This window comes from Centruroides sculpturatus, unplaced genomic scaffold (assembly GCF_000671375.1).
Source record: "Centruroides sculpturatus isolate CEXI.00-Female unplaced genomic scaffold, Cexi_2.0 scaffold164, whole genome shotgun sequence".
Lineage (NCBI taxonomy): Eukaryota > Metazoa > Arthropoda > Arachnida > Scorpiones > Buthidae > Centruroides > Centruroides sculpturatus.
The window spans coordinates 513,894-528,725 of record NW_019384679.1 but is presented as its reverse complement, the minus strand read 5'-3'; the positions used below and the strand labels follow the sequence as shown (position 1 = coordinate 528,725).

Genomic DNA, 14,832 nt, shown 5'->3' with positions numbered 1-14,832 from the left:
ACAAACAGTAAAATTTTATGACATTTTATTTACATTTAAAGCATAATTTTGATTAATTTAATTAATTTTAACCGATTTAAAATAATAAATAATTTAGAAAAAAACCATAAAAATCTTTGTATTATAATAATTGTGAAAACGAACAAAAACTGTAAATTTTATAAGCAGAAATGGATTTTAACATTTTAAATAACTTATTAATTGGTAGTATATCATTTTTTACATTCAAAAAGTGGAATTCCTTTTAAAAATACAACCGGCGAAAAGAGCAAGGATCTTTCCTCTTTAAGATCACTGATATAATTTATTCCCACATCCACAGCATTATCGGTGTTTAGTGCTGTCGACAAGTCATTGATTTCCTAGCTAACGCTGTATCCAACACATTAGAAGCTAGCAAGGCTCCGCCAATAGGAAACCTCCTCCTAGACACTTGGATGGAAGAAAAAGATGGAAATTGAATTGCGATGAGTTAGTTAACACTCCCACAGCTAACAATAGGTGCCGATGGCCACCAAGTTGCCACATTCAACCGGCTCCTTCTGTATCGAAGCTCTCTTAGCTAGAGACAATCCTAGAACACACTTGGTCGACAAAATCGGTGCTGTCCGTCAGGAATTATCCATACCATTTACTCCACATTTATTATCTCATCATCTGAATGTCCCAGTCATATCGACGCATCCGATTTATGCTGTTTCATCTATCCTTCCTGTTTCTGGAAGCGCGTTCCATCCTCCTCTTCCAGAACCTTCAGATTGGACAGCGCGGGCGGGGTTGTACTACTCCAGACCTGGAGACTTACCAGGTAAGAATAAGGAGAGCATACTCCACCCTATTGGTTAATTTGTAAAGTGTTTTAATGTGTACAAGTTAACCATCCCTTGGGATGCTACGATATCTATGGAAGACGAGAACTTAATGGAGTGATTAAAAGATATTTTTAGTTTACTCTGCTTATAATTATAGAATTTGAATACTTTTGCTTGATAATTCATAGTTTTTAAAGCTTGCTTGTTGAGAATGAAATAGGAACGAAATGTGAATCATTTTTTCAAAGAAGAAACTTTATTTTTTCGGAAAATTCTAAGTATCGTTCATTATATTGAAACGTGGTGATATAAAAATTTTATTAACATTAATGTGTAAATTATAAGTCATATTCACTCCTTTTTATTAATTTTAATATAATAAAATTTTTAATTAATACAACTAACCCTTTATAAATTAACATTTTCTTACATAAAAAATTTCTTTGTTGACTTTATCCATAAATTATCTATTTATGAATTCATGATATTTACTGTAATTAATTTTTCTTAATCTAACTGAATTGATTTGTTCATAAATAATTTTTAATATGTTTTATTAAACTGTAGCTTGATATTAATTAGCGAAAATTAATGAAGTTTAACTTGTCTGTTAAGAATAATTTTTTAAAAATTATTTTAATTTTAATTATAAGTGGTGGTATTAATCATTGCCTTTTTATAATAATTATTAAAAAATGCAATAATTAATTTCTTACTGTTTAAACGACTAAATTCTAAATAAAAAGACGAAGCAAATTTCTACTGAATGCAAATCAGTTAATGATCCTTGTTAATCGCAATTAATTCTTCAAGTATAATTAAACATAATATAATTTTGTAATTAAATTTTGTAAGATAATTTGAAATATTTTTATACAAATTTAATTTGATTTTAATATATATTGTATTGGATATTGTGAATCGATTTAACTGTTTATTAAATTAGATTTGATTGAAAAACAATTAAAACAATTTATTTAAAACTTGATAATGATTAAATGAAGTCTGATCAAAAATTAAGATAATTCAAATTTTTTGATGATTTAATATCTTAAAAATAATTGAAATTTATATAGGATATATATATAGCCTAAGTATATAAGTCGCAATATATTTTTAAAGTTTTATATCACTTTATCAATTTTATCTTTATAAAACTTTTAAATATAGACTATGCTAAATATTTCTAACTGTAAGTAAATTAAATTGTTAACATTAAATTAATAATTAGTTTTAAATTATTTCTGTGTATATTATATATTTATGGAGTTTTCAAAAACATTTTAAATATGCAAACTTTCTACTTAAAATACGGGAGTTAGCGAGACTCTAATGGTTTTGTTTTGTTTTTTCCATCAATTGGTTTCATTTGCAAAATCAATAAAAGTTCGCAGATGCTTTTAATAACGAAAGATAAACAAGTTAAAGTCAGAAAAAATTTAACAAGATAATCAAGGCTTTTGTGCTTTCTCTGGATTTGATTTGATTATATTTAAGGTCTAAAAGAGTTATGGGTCCCTTAATAGATGTTCCAGCTTCTCGACCGCTTTCATCTCGAAGATCAATGTGTATAAGAGTGTAGAAAACGAAACACAGCTCCGAAGGATCTACATGAAGTGTATTGACATAACCACAGAAAAATTTGCAAAGTGCAGTGGCAGACGTCATTACATCAAAAGAAATTCGTTTTCAGAATTCGTCACCGAATCAGAGAAGGTAAAAATTTGTTCTACAGGACGTGTTAAATTACTTTATTTGACGTGGAAGGAGTCCTCACTAAGATTTCATAAATAATAATCTGATTATCGACAGCGTTAGGGGGTCCCAGCTGCTATCTGAGTAAACAGAGGACTGATTAGGATGACGCTTGGAGCGTTGTCTCTTTCCAGCTTGTTAAAACATCCCCATTCTCCTTCTATTGGCAAACGGTAATATTGACGACTAGACTGAATTATAGAGGGAGTTAAATTACAAACCCTGCACTCTTTAGAATTTAGCCACTCGACTATGACGTATTCTTCTATTTTTTTTCCAAAAGAAACAGGTTAATTATCAAAACAGAATCTTGCAAATACGTGTTAAAACGATCTCTTAATGCTTTTTAAATAGTGACTCCACGGTCAAACGTTTACGTGACGTGGAAAAGAGACCTTTACAGATGATAAACGTTGATAAAAATTAAAATTCACAATAGTTAATTTTATGCAAAGCACTCCGCCAATAAAAATCTCGTTAGCTAAGAAATATTATATAATTGAATAAACAAGAGATATCGATTAAATGTTCGTTTTTATCCAATTATCTTCTCAATATTCGCTCCTGTCTTTATTAATTAAACTATTTTACGCATCGTCTTTCATGGATGGAAAACATCTCATCAATCTTGTAAGTTGCTAGAGACCTCACTTATGTCACGAGGAGTCAATGAAAGGCGGAGTCGAAACAATAACGACCAATCGGACGTTTAGGTCTATCTCGACTTATGAATGGGCGTGGTTTCGCTTTAACAAACTTCGAATCGGTTCGTATTCGTTAACACTAATTAAAATTAATTAATATGTTTGGTCAATTCAAATTTACGTCACGTTATGTTTATTAATACGTCGCGTTATTGAATATTTTAAATATTTAAACTCTAGATACGAATGGGCGTGGTTTAAAGTCAGCATATTTTCTTTTTTAATTTAAGTATTTGAAATTTTAAAAGATAAACGCTTTATTTTCAGGTCAAACACCTCTTTTAGGCAAAACTCGTCGACCGCGAACTGCGTTTACAAGTCAACAACTTTTAGAATTGGAAAATCAATTCAGAATGAATAAATATCTTTCCAGGCCGAAACGTTTCGAAGTAGCAACTAGCTTAATGTTGACCGAAACTCAGGTAAAGCTTTTTAAATATTCAATATAAACACAAAAGGCCCATATTAATTATTTTCCGTCAGAAATACTCGTCACATTCTACTCTTATCATACTGATTAATATCATTAAAGGAGAAATTAATAATTGCATATTGTTATCTGATATCAAAATTACTCATAAATAAACTTAATTATGTGTGTTGAAAGATTAATATTAAACGAGTTTAATATTATTTATAATATGTTATTATAGTCTTACGAATAAAGAATTTTAAATAAATAAATATCTCGACAAATAAATGTAAATAAATACAAAATTTTATTGAATTTTGCAGTTTATTTACATTTCTTTCCTGTTATATTTGCAGTTCATTTTGAGGATTCTTTGATCAATTTATCCACATTTTAATAAATCGCATTTAAAAATAAATGTTTAAATTGAATTTAAAGATTAATTATTAAGTTTTCTAGCGGATATTAACTTAATTACAGACTAGTTTATATATTAGATATATCTTGTGCTGCATAATACCTAATTGAAGCAAATTGCTTAGAAGATTTTTCAAACATATTGTATGTAATTACGATTTCTTTGAATATTTTATGAGTAACATATAATAAACACTGCAGTCTTTACTATACAGAATTTTAATATTATGATAACTAAAATATAATTAAAAATTTTTAATATGGAGAATTATATAGTCAGTTCTTTATGTTATCTAATGGAAAATATGACGATTTCTAAGTTATGTTACGTTTCCGTATAAAAAGAAAGATTGCAAATTAAAATAACTAAAGAAAAAAAATCCTAATTTGAGTTTATAAATCATTTAGTTAAGTTAAATAAGAGGTTAAAATTACAATTTATTTGATTTTAAATTGTATAAGAATATTTGTTCCAGTATAAAATATTCTTTTAATTAAGAAAAATTGTTTAAAACGAAAAAATTCTAGTAATAGGTATAAAAGAATTGATGTTATGAAGAATCTCTTAGCGTTAATTTAAAGCTCGAGATCTCATTTAATGAACAAAAAATTTAAAAAATTAGCTTTTATAATAGTCTTTCCAATGTGTTAAATCTATATATAAAATATGTTGTCACATAAGTCTAATAAATATAAAATATAAATTTATTCTTATTTGAATTATATATTTAAGATATTAAAAATAAATTTTATCGGTTTGTTTCGAAAATTTTCGATAAATTAGTTTAATTAAATATTATCGATGAATATTAAGCATATTAACAATTTAATTTTTACAGCATTTTACAACGTCGATGCCAGAGGCGAACTATACAATGATTTTATTTCTAATTTTGTGGTCTTTCTATAAATTGATTTTTATAAATATTTTGGAAAACGCTTATTTTTATTTTAAATCATATAAAATTTAGCTATCAGCCTTATATTTTCTAATTAATGTTAATTATATAGAGTTATTTTTATATATTTTTTAATAATAAGACATTTTAAAATGAATTTAGGTAAAAATCTGGTTTCAAAATAGAAGAATGAAATGGAAAAGGAGTAGAAAATCCAATATGGAGATGACAAAACTACAGCCCAACGAAAGGAAAACGGAAGAGACTGCTATAGAAAGTGAACCTAACAAGACAGTTCCTGAAGAACCTCTCAAAACTTTAACTTTTCATCATTCATCCAAGTCACGAGACACCATTTACAGGCCATACGTAACTTGAGGTCGTGTCGTAAATGCCTCGATTAGGAATATTGTGTTTGCCGCGGTCACACGACGCAAATAGATCACCGATTCTGGGATAATCTTCTATCCTGATCTCGATTTGTTGGTTTATCTTTTTAAATTTCTTGTTAAATCATCATTATTAAAAATTATTATAATGTTTATTATTTATATAATTTCGAAAATTGTCATATGGAAACGCTTTATTGTTTGTTTAAGAACAATAAAGATGATCTAAACGAAATTCTAACTCAATTCTGTTAACGATTATTCGCAGAATTTGCGAATAATTAAGATAATTGAAGAATGAGAGTTGTAAGAATCGTTTTGTTTGTTCTTTATTCGGATAATTTTGGAAATCAACAAGCGATGAGTGAAAGATAATTGAATATTTTACGACTGATCTTGCATTAAACTTTTAACTGCTACAACAGAACACGAATAAATACAATATTGTACGAAAAGAGCACTCAACTGAATTTAAAGTAATAAAAAAGGTTACTTCAGCTTTGATAAAATTAACTTACTACTTTATTAAACTATACGGTAATTGTTTCTTTGCGTAGGATAATTTAACAAAATAATCATCCTGATGATGATTTCTTGCTCATTATACATATCAAAGCCTATAATAATAGTGCGGCTGTGATAACAATAGATTAAAATAATCTTAAGTGTTTTTTTTTAATTTATTATATATTTTTATGATACGTTAAGTGAATTAAATACCAAAGTAAATTGAACCTATTGAGTGAGTTGATGTGATAATTTAGATAAATTTAGCACAAAAGAATGAATTCTGATATAATTTATTAGATCATAAATAAAGCGTTATCTTTAAAGCTTGCTTAATTAAATGACTACATATAGATTGCAGTTTAGAAAAAAGTTTTCTTTACGTGAAATTTCTATAACAAATTTTTTATTGAGCAGTAGATAGAATAAGTATCGTACTTCTATACATCTTGAATTTTGACACACATTCTTAAAAATAAACTATAAAAATTAATAAATATTATATACTGTAGGCTATATATTACAGCTAAAGCCCTTGAGTGAATCGTATACAACTAGGATTAACCGGCTAATGCTAACTTTATCCTATCCTTTTGGTTAAAACAAGAGTAACAATCTATTAATTTTGAAGCAGACAACGCTGATGTTATCCAAAAAACGAGCAGACAACGCTGATGCTATCCAAAAACGAGTGGAAGAAGCAAGAATAAAACTTAAAATTCTGGTTATATCCATCCCATTCTGGATAAAGCAAGAAGAAAACCTATTGCTTCACTTTAGCCGAATAATCAAATGCAGATTAAATAGATAAAGGAAAAAATTTGTTTTTTTTTAAAATCAATTAGAATTTATTACTTCTCTATTTACTAAAAAATAAGTTAAATGAAAATATAGTAAATTATGTCGGTTATTTCACCAAATAGTGCCAGATTTAGCTACAACATTCTCAACTTTAAATTTAAAAATCTTAGATTTAGCTTTAAAGTGAGGGCCTAATGAAAAGAAGTACTGTATGTGTACAGTATTTTGATTTATAGAATACTGATATGTAAGTTATGCATAGATTTTTAAATGGCGTATACTAGTTGATCATTGTAATTATTGTATTTATTAATGTGTTGTAGTACTGCAGCTTACAAGTTTTTTTTAAGTTTATCTTAGGCATGAAAAAAATCACCAGAGTGAAGAATTCATCGACATTTCGCTAACTTATTTCAACTAATTTTAATCAAAGGACTTGGATAAAATTAGCATTAACCGGTTAATCCTATCTTTATCCGATTCACGGGTTTTAGCCGTAACATATACGAGTATAAATATATATAGAATATAATAATTTAAATCTTTTCGAAAGAAAATCCTAAAAAATAGAATAGATCAGTATTATTCAGAATTAAAGATATAATTTTAAAATTTTAATTATATATACACTGAATAGAGGTTATTAAATATAGAGAGATAAATATATAATTAACCTAAAGTTAATTGAAAAAACTTGTAGCATCTAGATAATTAAAAATAAAAAAAATCGAATCAAATTGTATTTTTGGACATAAAAATGATTTCTTTTCAAAAGAACAGATTTAATTATTCGATTGGTCTTTCTGAGGAATTTTCTTATTTTCTTTAATTTAAAATTCAAAGTTAATCTCGAATTTCACTTAAATTAAATTACGATATAAATAACTTTTTACAAAGATTCTTTTAATCTGCTTCTTCTGCAGTCTTCTTCAAATCACGTGGACTTGGCTTGTTAAGTTTGTTTTTAAATTCTGCTTATATTTATCGATAATTCTAATCCCAAAAGAAACTCTCACCCTCTACTTATTAAATCGTAAGATTTCGAAATGATGGTTTGATTTTTTTAAGGTTTAAACATTAAAATTTCTTTGTTTAATTAAAAATCAATGATGTAACACAATCAAAAGAAGATATTATAAAGTTATCCAAAATGTTAATACAATTAAATTTAAATTAATTATGTTAAAATTTATCTTAATAATTGTAGATTTTTTAATGATTAATTTTATATAATGAAAATATGCCTCGTTATTTTAATATATTTAATAGGCTTATAATATTTTAAATCAATATACGAAGAAATAACAGTAACAATCTGATTTTTTTATCTTTGGTCTTATAGTTCTCTTTTCCTTTCTTTTTTTTTTAAATATTCGATTGTAAATCAATAATGTGCAAGATCAAAAAGGTCCAGTACATGGAATAATCTGCAAACATTTCTATTATCACACTATACTTTTTTTTTATTTGAACAATTTTATTAAATTGTTCAGGTGATTTTATTTCAATTTTCATTAAAACAATTCTGATCCAGCAATTAAGCTGATAATCAAATGGTTAACTTTTTCTTGTAAGTGGTGACCGCATCAATCTGTAATTCTTTTATCTCTGAAAAGAAACGTAAAACAGTTCACGAATTATCAACTAACGAATTTAACCTAGAACAGCGAATCGAGAGGATCCGGAGTCAGCACTTTAATCAGAACCACCGCATCCATCTCAATGTGTCAACGATAAATGGCCGAAACGGGGAGAGATCCTCATTGTCATCAAAGCTATCCCCAGAGGGTGGTTCCGACCAAACATGCAGAACATGATTAATCTGCATGGTGTCACCAGCTGGTTAAAGGGTCGTCGGATCCGTTGGGCAAACACGCTGTCTCGGCTGTAATTGGAGATTGTGCTCTGTGATTAAACAGTTAATTAAGCTAATGCTGTGACGTATGCACTGCTTAACGTGCTATTCTTTCTAGGAGAATCGATTACCCAGACGATAACCACTCGCTTAATGGCGCTAATTAATGTCGCCTTTAAAGCCATTATTGTATGTCGCGCCAGTGATTAGGTGCAGAAACCACTTCTGATCACGTGTTCCACTTATTGCAGGAAGACGGAAACTTTCTATAGGATATCGACGATGTTCCGACCTTAAATTTTCTACAATAGTTTAATCTTAATTACAGAACCAGAAAGGCGGTTCAACAAGCAAACGAATATAAAGTGGCTCCAAATCTTTTCGAATATATAAACTGCGATGCTTTTCTAGTTAAAAAAATCGGCAGAAAAGGGGATAAGAAATGTTCACGTGAAGAAAATTAGAGTAGAACAGTGGACGGTGAGAGTGATCTTTGAGGCTCGGCCAGAATCTGGTCGGAATAGGCACTTAGATTTAATTAAGCGTCGTTTGACGTTTTGTGCGGTCTCTCTCGCCAGGGAAAAGCGATCGATGCAGCAGTCTTCCTGATTAGGTGGCCATGCTCTCAATGTTTGCACACGGCTACACAATCAACGTTCGTCGGGTGACGTGCAGGCAATTAGAAAATTGCATTAAATATGGCACGATGGATTACGCTGCATCCATTGACTCGCATATACTCAATGCGTCTCCTCTTTATAGATTCGGCTTCTTAATTACATCCTAAATCAACGCTAATTGGCGATTTTCCTCTCATGCAATTTTTAAAACATTATTCAATTTTAATGTTTTTTTTTCTTTTTTTTTTACTATAAAGCTTATCGAGAAGAGTATTAAAATCAAAGAAAACTATTAACTTTTAATCTATCAGTTATAGAAAATTTTAAATTGTTAATCACGTGTTAAAAATTGATTTATGGTAAGTGATAAGATAATTTACCATCATGAATGTAAATTTATATAATTTTGCGATTGTTATATTTAAGTTATATTTAAAAAATAAAATAAAAATTTCAAAATATTTAAATCACTTTGAAAATAATGAATTAAGACCCTTGATTTATTAAAATTTTCGTTTCAGATGCGATAATAATTTAATAACTTATAAGTTTAAATCATTAATTCTTTTAATTTCATAGATAAAGTAATCCTATAAATCTATTAAGATTCATCATATTTATTCATTTAATATTTATACATTGAATATATATGTTTATTCGGTATATAGGCTATACATTAAGTAAATATATAGGCCTATTGAATGTAGATCTATCAATATTATACTGTATATTAAGATTATATAATATAATAGATCTATAGTAAATATAAATTAATATTTTATTTATGTTTAAATATTTAAAAATACATTTTATTCTCTTACTTTTGTTCAAATTCATTAATTATAAAATACTTCAAGTATTATTATTAATATGGATTTTAAATGGAAATCTTTAGTAAATAATATTTTCCCATAACAAGTGGCGTAACCATAGTTTTAATAACTTTACCTTTATCATATTTTGCTTAAGTTGAGTTGCCAGATGTCCCGGTTTTCCGGGATTGTTCAGGATTTTTTCCGATTGCCAACTAGTGCAAAAGAACATTATTCTAAAAACTGTTCCTACAATGAAGAATCTCTTTCGTTTTCCATATTTTAAATGTATTTCTGTCACTGGCAGAGTAAACATAAGATCTACTGCATATCCTGGATTTGAAGCGCACTATTATCTTTCGGGACGAACTTATTTTGTTCACATTTTATCCCCAAAAATCTGCTAACCAAGGCTTTCCAATGCTGAAGGCCTAACCCAAAGGGGTATCAGTAGTGTGCTTATGGTGCTGCAGTATCCCCCAAATACGAAGGCAATAAGTTTTATTACTTTAAAATAAAAATAAATATAATAACGCATATCACACGACTTCAATTAGAGAGATTAGATAACTAAAACGAACGATTATTTATTGTGACATCGTCACAATGCCGGGCTGCAATTTTTAATCATATTTTTAATTTATTTCATTTATAATATTTGTTTTGAACCTGTACATCATACTTTCCCTTTAATAATAACAATCTTTCCGTGCAAGTCATCTAGTAACTGCTTTCAGGGGAAAAATTTTCAATTGAAATAACGTGACTTCCGGTTTGGATCAAAAGTTCTTATACAGTTAATCGTGGTTTGCTGTCCCTAAGAGTTCCATAGCTTTTCTTGTATTTCATCTATCTAATTCCATTCTCGAGATTAAGGAAAGACAGACGGACAGATGAACGACAGTGGGAATTTATAGGTCTGTAATTTTTTTTCAAATCGCAGTCCAATGATTCTAAGGTAATTGAGTAATATTCTTTAGAAAAACGACTGGAGCATGTACAGTAGCTTGGTCCTCCCGAATCTGCCTCCAGCAGTAACCATATTCTCAAAATCCTGGATACGCTACTGATCTATCCCATCCGCATTCATATTGGTATAGGAATTTAAACTAAATTTTTAAATTGTTAGGAAATATTATAAGTTACAAATTTCTTTTGTTATAAACAAATTTGATATCGAACAAAAAAGTAAAAAACAATAAAAAATAGTCTACAAAAACATTTATTACTAAAATAAAAATAATTAGTTTAACAAACACAAAAAAAAAATATTAATATTTATCTTATATAATTAAAAATCATTCTCATATTTATGCTTTTTTATAGAAAGTGCCCAAGGCCTGATTTGGGCCCTTTTATATCATGGACCCTTAAGTGACTCTTAATAGTAATAATGCCACTGTCTTTTTACTAAATATTTTTTTCCAGTGAGAATATTTATTCGGTTCAATTTATTCATTTTATTATAAAAATTACTGTTTTGTCTGTTTGACTTTCTTAAAATATTTCATACAATTAAAGTGGGATATTTTCACACATCATCCGTTAAATCAAAGGATTTCGATGTTTATAGTTTTTAAATATTTTGTGTTTAAAAAATATGAAACTATAAAATTAAAATTAAACCTTTTAACTATTTACATTTCGCTCATAGTTAGAAATTAATTACTGCGAGAGTTTTAAGCAAATTTAAATAAGTATTTTCATGTTTTAAATATAAAAATCTAATGTAAGTTAAGCGTGAATAGTTTTAAAATTTACTAGAATTAAATATAAACAATCTTTCGCTCTTTCAATTTTTACTTCGAGATTTAAATTACAGATTTCACTCTTTTGTATGCAATGCTTCGTACTCAAGCGATAACACACTTTAAATCGATGAAGACGGACTGTAATCGATATGTTATTCTTTTTTTTAGCACTTATTCGAATTAAAAAATAAAATTAAAACAAATACAAATGAAATTTTTATTTTGAAATTGTAATTTTAATGTCATTAAAATGTATTAATTTAAATTTTATACACTAGGTGGCAGCATGTACAGAATCGGCGACATAAAATCAATAGAGATTGCTCATTTTTTTATTTTCAGCTTTAAATTATAAATACAAATTTTATTTAATTTCAATACAAAACTTTTATATTAAACTGATAAATAATTTTATTTAATTCATTAATTTTCGTGAATTTTATTTAGAAAATGTAAGCTTTAAGAATACGAATATTGTAAAATTTTTAATTGGGTAGCAATTTAGGACAATAATCAGGATTTAATTGGAATTTTTTCAACAAAACATGATAAATGATATTTTAATTGCAGGAAAATATAATTTAAAAGATTGTAAAACACTATAATGCAATTGATTATATACAGTATACTCTTCTCGTATTGTGCTTCAATAACAATCACTCATAAATGACTTACGGTCAGAATCATGTATCCTTTTATATAAAATAAAGTTTAAAAAATAATTATTAAAAACAATTATAATATTTGAAATATTCCATTTTTAATTTTATAAATATCTTACTCAAAAATTCATTACGTTATAGAATAACACAGTTTTCAAAAGCACATGTTTAGTTCAGTATAATTTCTTAAAATTTTAATTTAAAACCAAGAAATATTTTTATATTAAAGTATTATAAATAATTTTCTAAATTAAATATATATATATAGCCTAACGTATATAAATTAATTAGACATCAAAATTTTAAAATACATTTTAAATGTTGATCTGAAAGAATAAATAATATAAATCCTTTATGTATCTGTTATTTATGTTTTTAATAAAAAAGGGAAAAAGTATGTGCTATTTTATTTTATTTTATTAAGTTAGCTTGTACTGTATATAATAATTAATAAAACGTGTCTAATCTGTGTGTATATATTTATAATAATCATAATTATTATTATAAATATATACCCGCTTCTTATATATATTGTAATCTTATTTAAAATATATATATATTATACTTAAAACGATTAAATAATATAAAATATTTCATTTAAAAAGGGCATTGTACAGTACAGCAAACAACTGCGCGAGTGTTTTTCCAACAGATCATTTCCCATTTCTCACTAGCGCCATCGCACGATAAAAAACGAAACTAAAACCGCTTTTCTGTGTTACAAAATGGCGGTCGTAAGGAAGAAGGACGGAGGACCGAATGTTAAATATTTCGAGTCTGTCGAAACTGTTTCTCAATTTGACGGTATAAGGCAGTGGTTACAGAAAAACTGCAAAAAAGTAAGATTTTCTTAATAATAAAAAAAAGGAATATATGTAGTAAGATCGTATTGTGTAACGTCGTATCGCCGGTTGACAATGGAAAATGGACATAATGTTTATATTAGAAATATTTAATTGGAATATTTGTATATATTTTTTTTATTTTTAGGAATTTTAAACGGATTTGACGAATAATAAACGCGTTACGGTAGAAATATTTAAAACAAAAAATGCGATCGTTGACGTACAGTACCTTGACAACGTAGACTTAAATATAACTACAGTAATAGAATTATTAACAAGAAAAACAAATTCAAAATGTTAGATAGACTTTTAAATTTATATTTCTGAAATTGAAATAATGTAAATTTATATTTGTAAATGAATACATGCAATATATAAACTGGATTATTCAGTTTTTTTTTTTTTTTTTAGGATGTGCTTGTAATACAAGTTCAACTTTGGTTTAAATATATTAAAAAAATAATGTAGGGTTTGACTTATACTTACTTTCCAAAAGCACCGTGGTCACTGAGAACGATGATTTCAAATTAGCATAAAAAGTGATTGATTATAGCAGTATTTTGTGTCATTAACCAATTATTGATTGGCTATTTTTGTCACTAAAAAATATTAAAAATAATTCTTACTTATAGAAGTCCCTTGCAAGAAACTAGATTAACATTTTCGAAAATGATTCTTTGCTTTAAATTCAAATGTTCAAAAAGAAGTCTGAATTTCTTTTTGAATGCTGTATCTGAAAATGAGATATCATCTTAGAAACATTAATATACTTTAAATTTTTCTTGCAACAGATTTTTGTAAGGAGTTATTTCTTTAATAACGAACATCGGTCCAAATTGGAATATCCTGCAGAAGTATTCTGGAGAAGAGATTTTGTCCCAACGTATTATAATGTTTCAATTTGGACCGATGTTCGTTCCTTGATCTGCGGCATCTAATCCGTTCTCGTTCATACTGAACTTTGAGAAATTATTATTTCTTTAATGTATTTAATTTTAAAAAGGAACTGTAGATGTCATTTTATTTTTGTCATCAATTCTAGTTTATACTATATAGTTGTTTATCCACTACATATTGTGCATTCTGTAACAATATTTGTGCATTCTTACAAAATGATGAAAATGATCAAAATACACAAATGGGCAAATTAGGGAAGTTGTATTAACGTCAGAGACCAAGAAACATTCCCAAACATAGAGGTTACTGTATAGAATGACTTCTTCAAGACTATATTTTTAACATTATTTTTATTATTATATTATATACTCTGTCAATTATTTCATTGATTTATTTAATATATCTTTAAATATACTTTCTTATTTAATTTATTAATTTATTCATCATTATACTTTCAAACTATTTATTGTTCTTTATTTGTTGGAACTCACTTTTAAATTTTCCAAGATGTATCAAATTTTTAAGGTATTTATTAGATAGACAACCTGAAGATGACCTAAATTGTGGTTAGTAAAAACTTTTCTGGTTACAAGGTATTTGGTATTTATTACTGATGATCTTAAAATAATAAAATCAAAAGTAATATGATATAAACATAACAGATGCCTTTTTATTTAAACAAAATCTTATTGAG

The 14,832-nt window shown here is 27.1% G+C and overlaps 1 protein-coding gene across 1 annotated transcript; it reads left to right on the top strand.

Moving 5' to 3' along the window:
* The first annotated feature begins 507 nt into the window (after window positions 1-507).
* On the top strand, window positions 508-5,437 carry LOC111626940 (homeobox protein LOX10-like). Its single transcript, XM_023370475.1, has 3 exons — window positions 508-808; window positions 3,539-3,693; window positions 5,162-5,437. The coding sequence occupies exons 1-3, from the start codon at window positions 508-510 to the stop codon at window positions 5,375-5,377; spliced, it is 672 nt and encodes a 223-aa protein (XP_023226243.1). The 3' UTR covers window positions 5,378-5,437.
* Window positions 5,438-14,832: the final 9,395 nt, after the last annotated feature.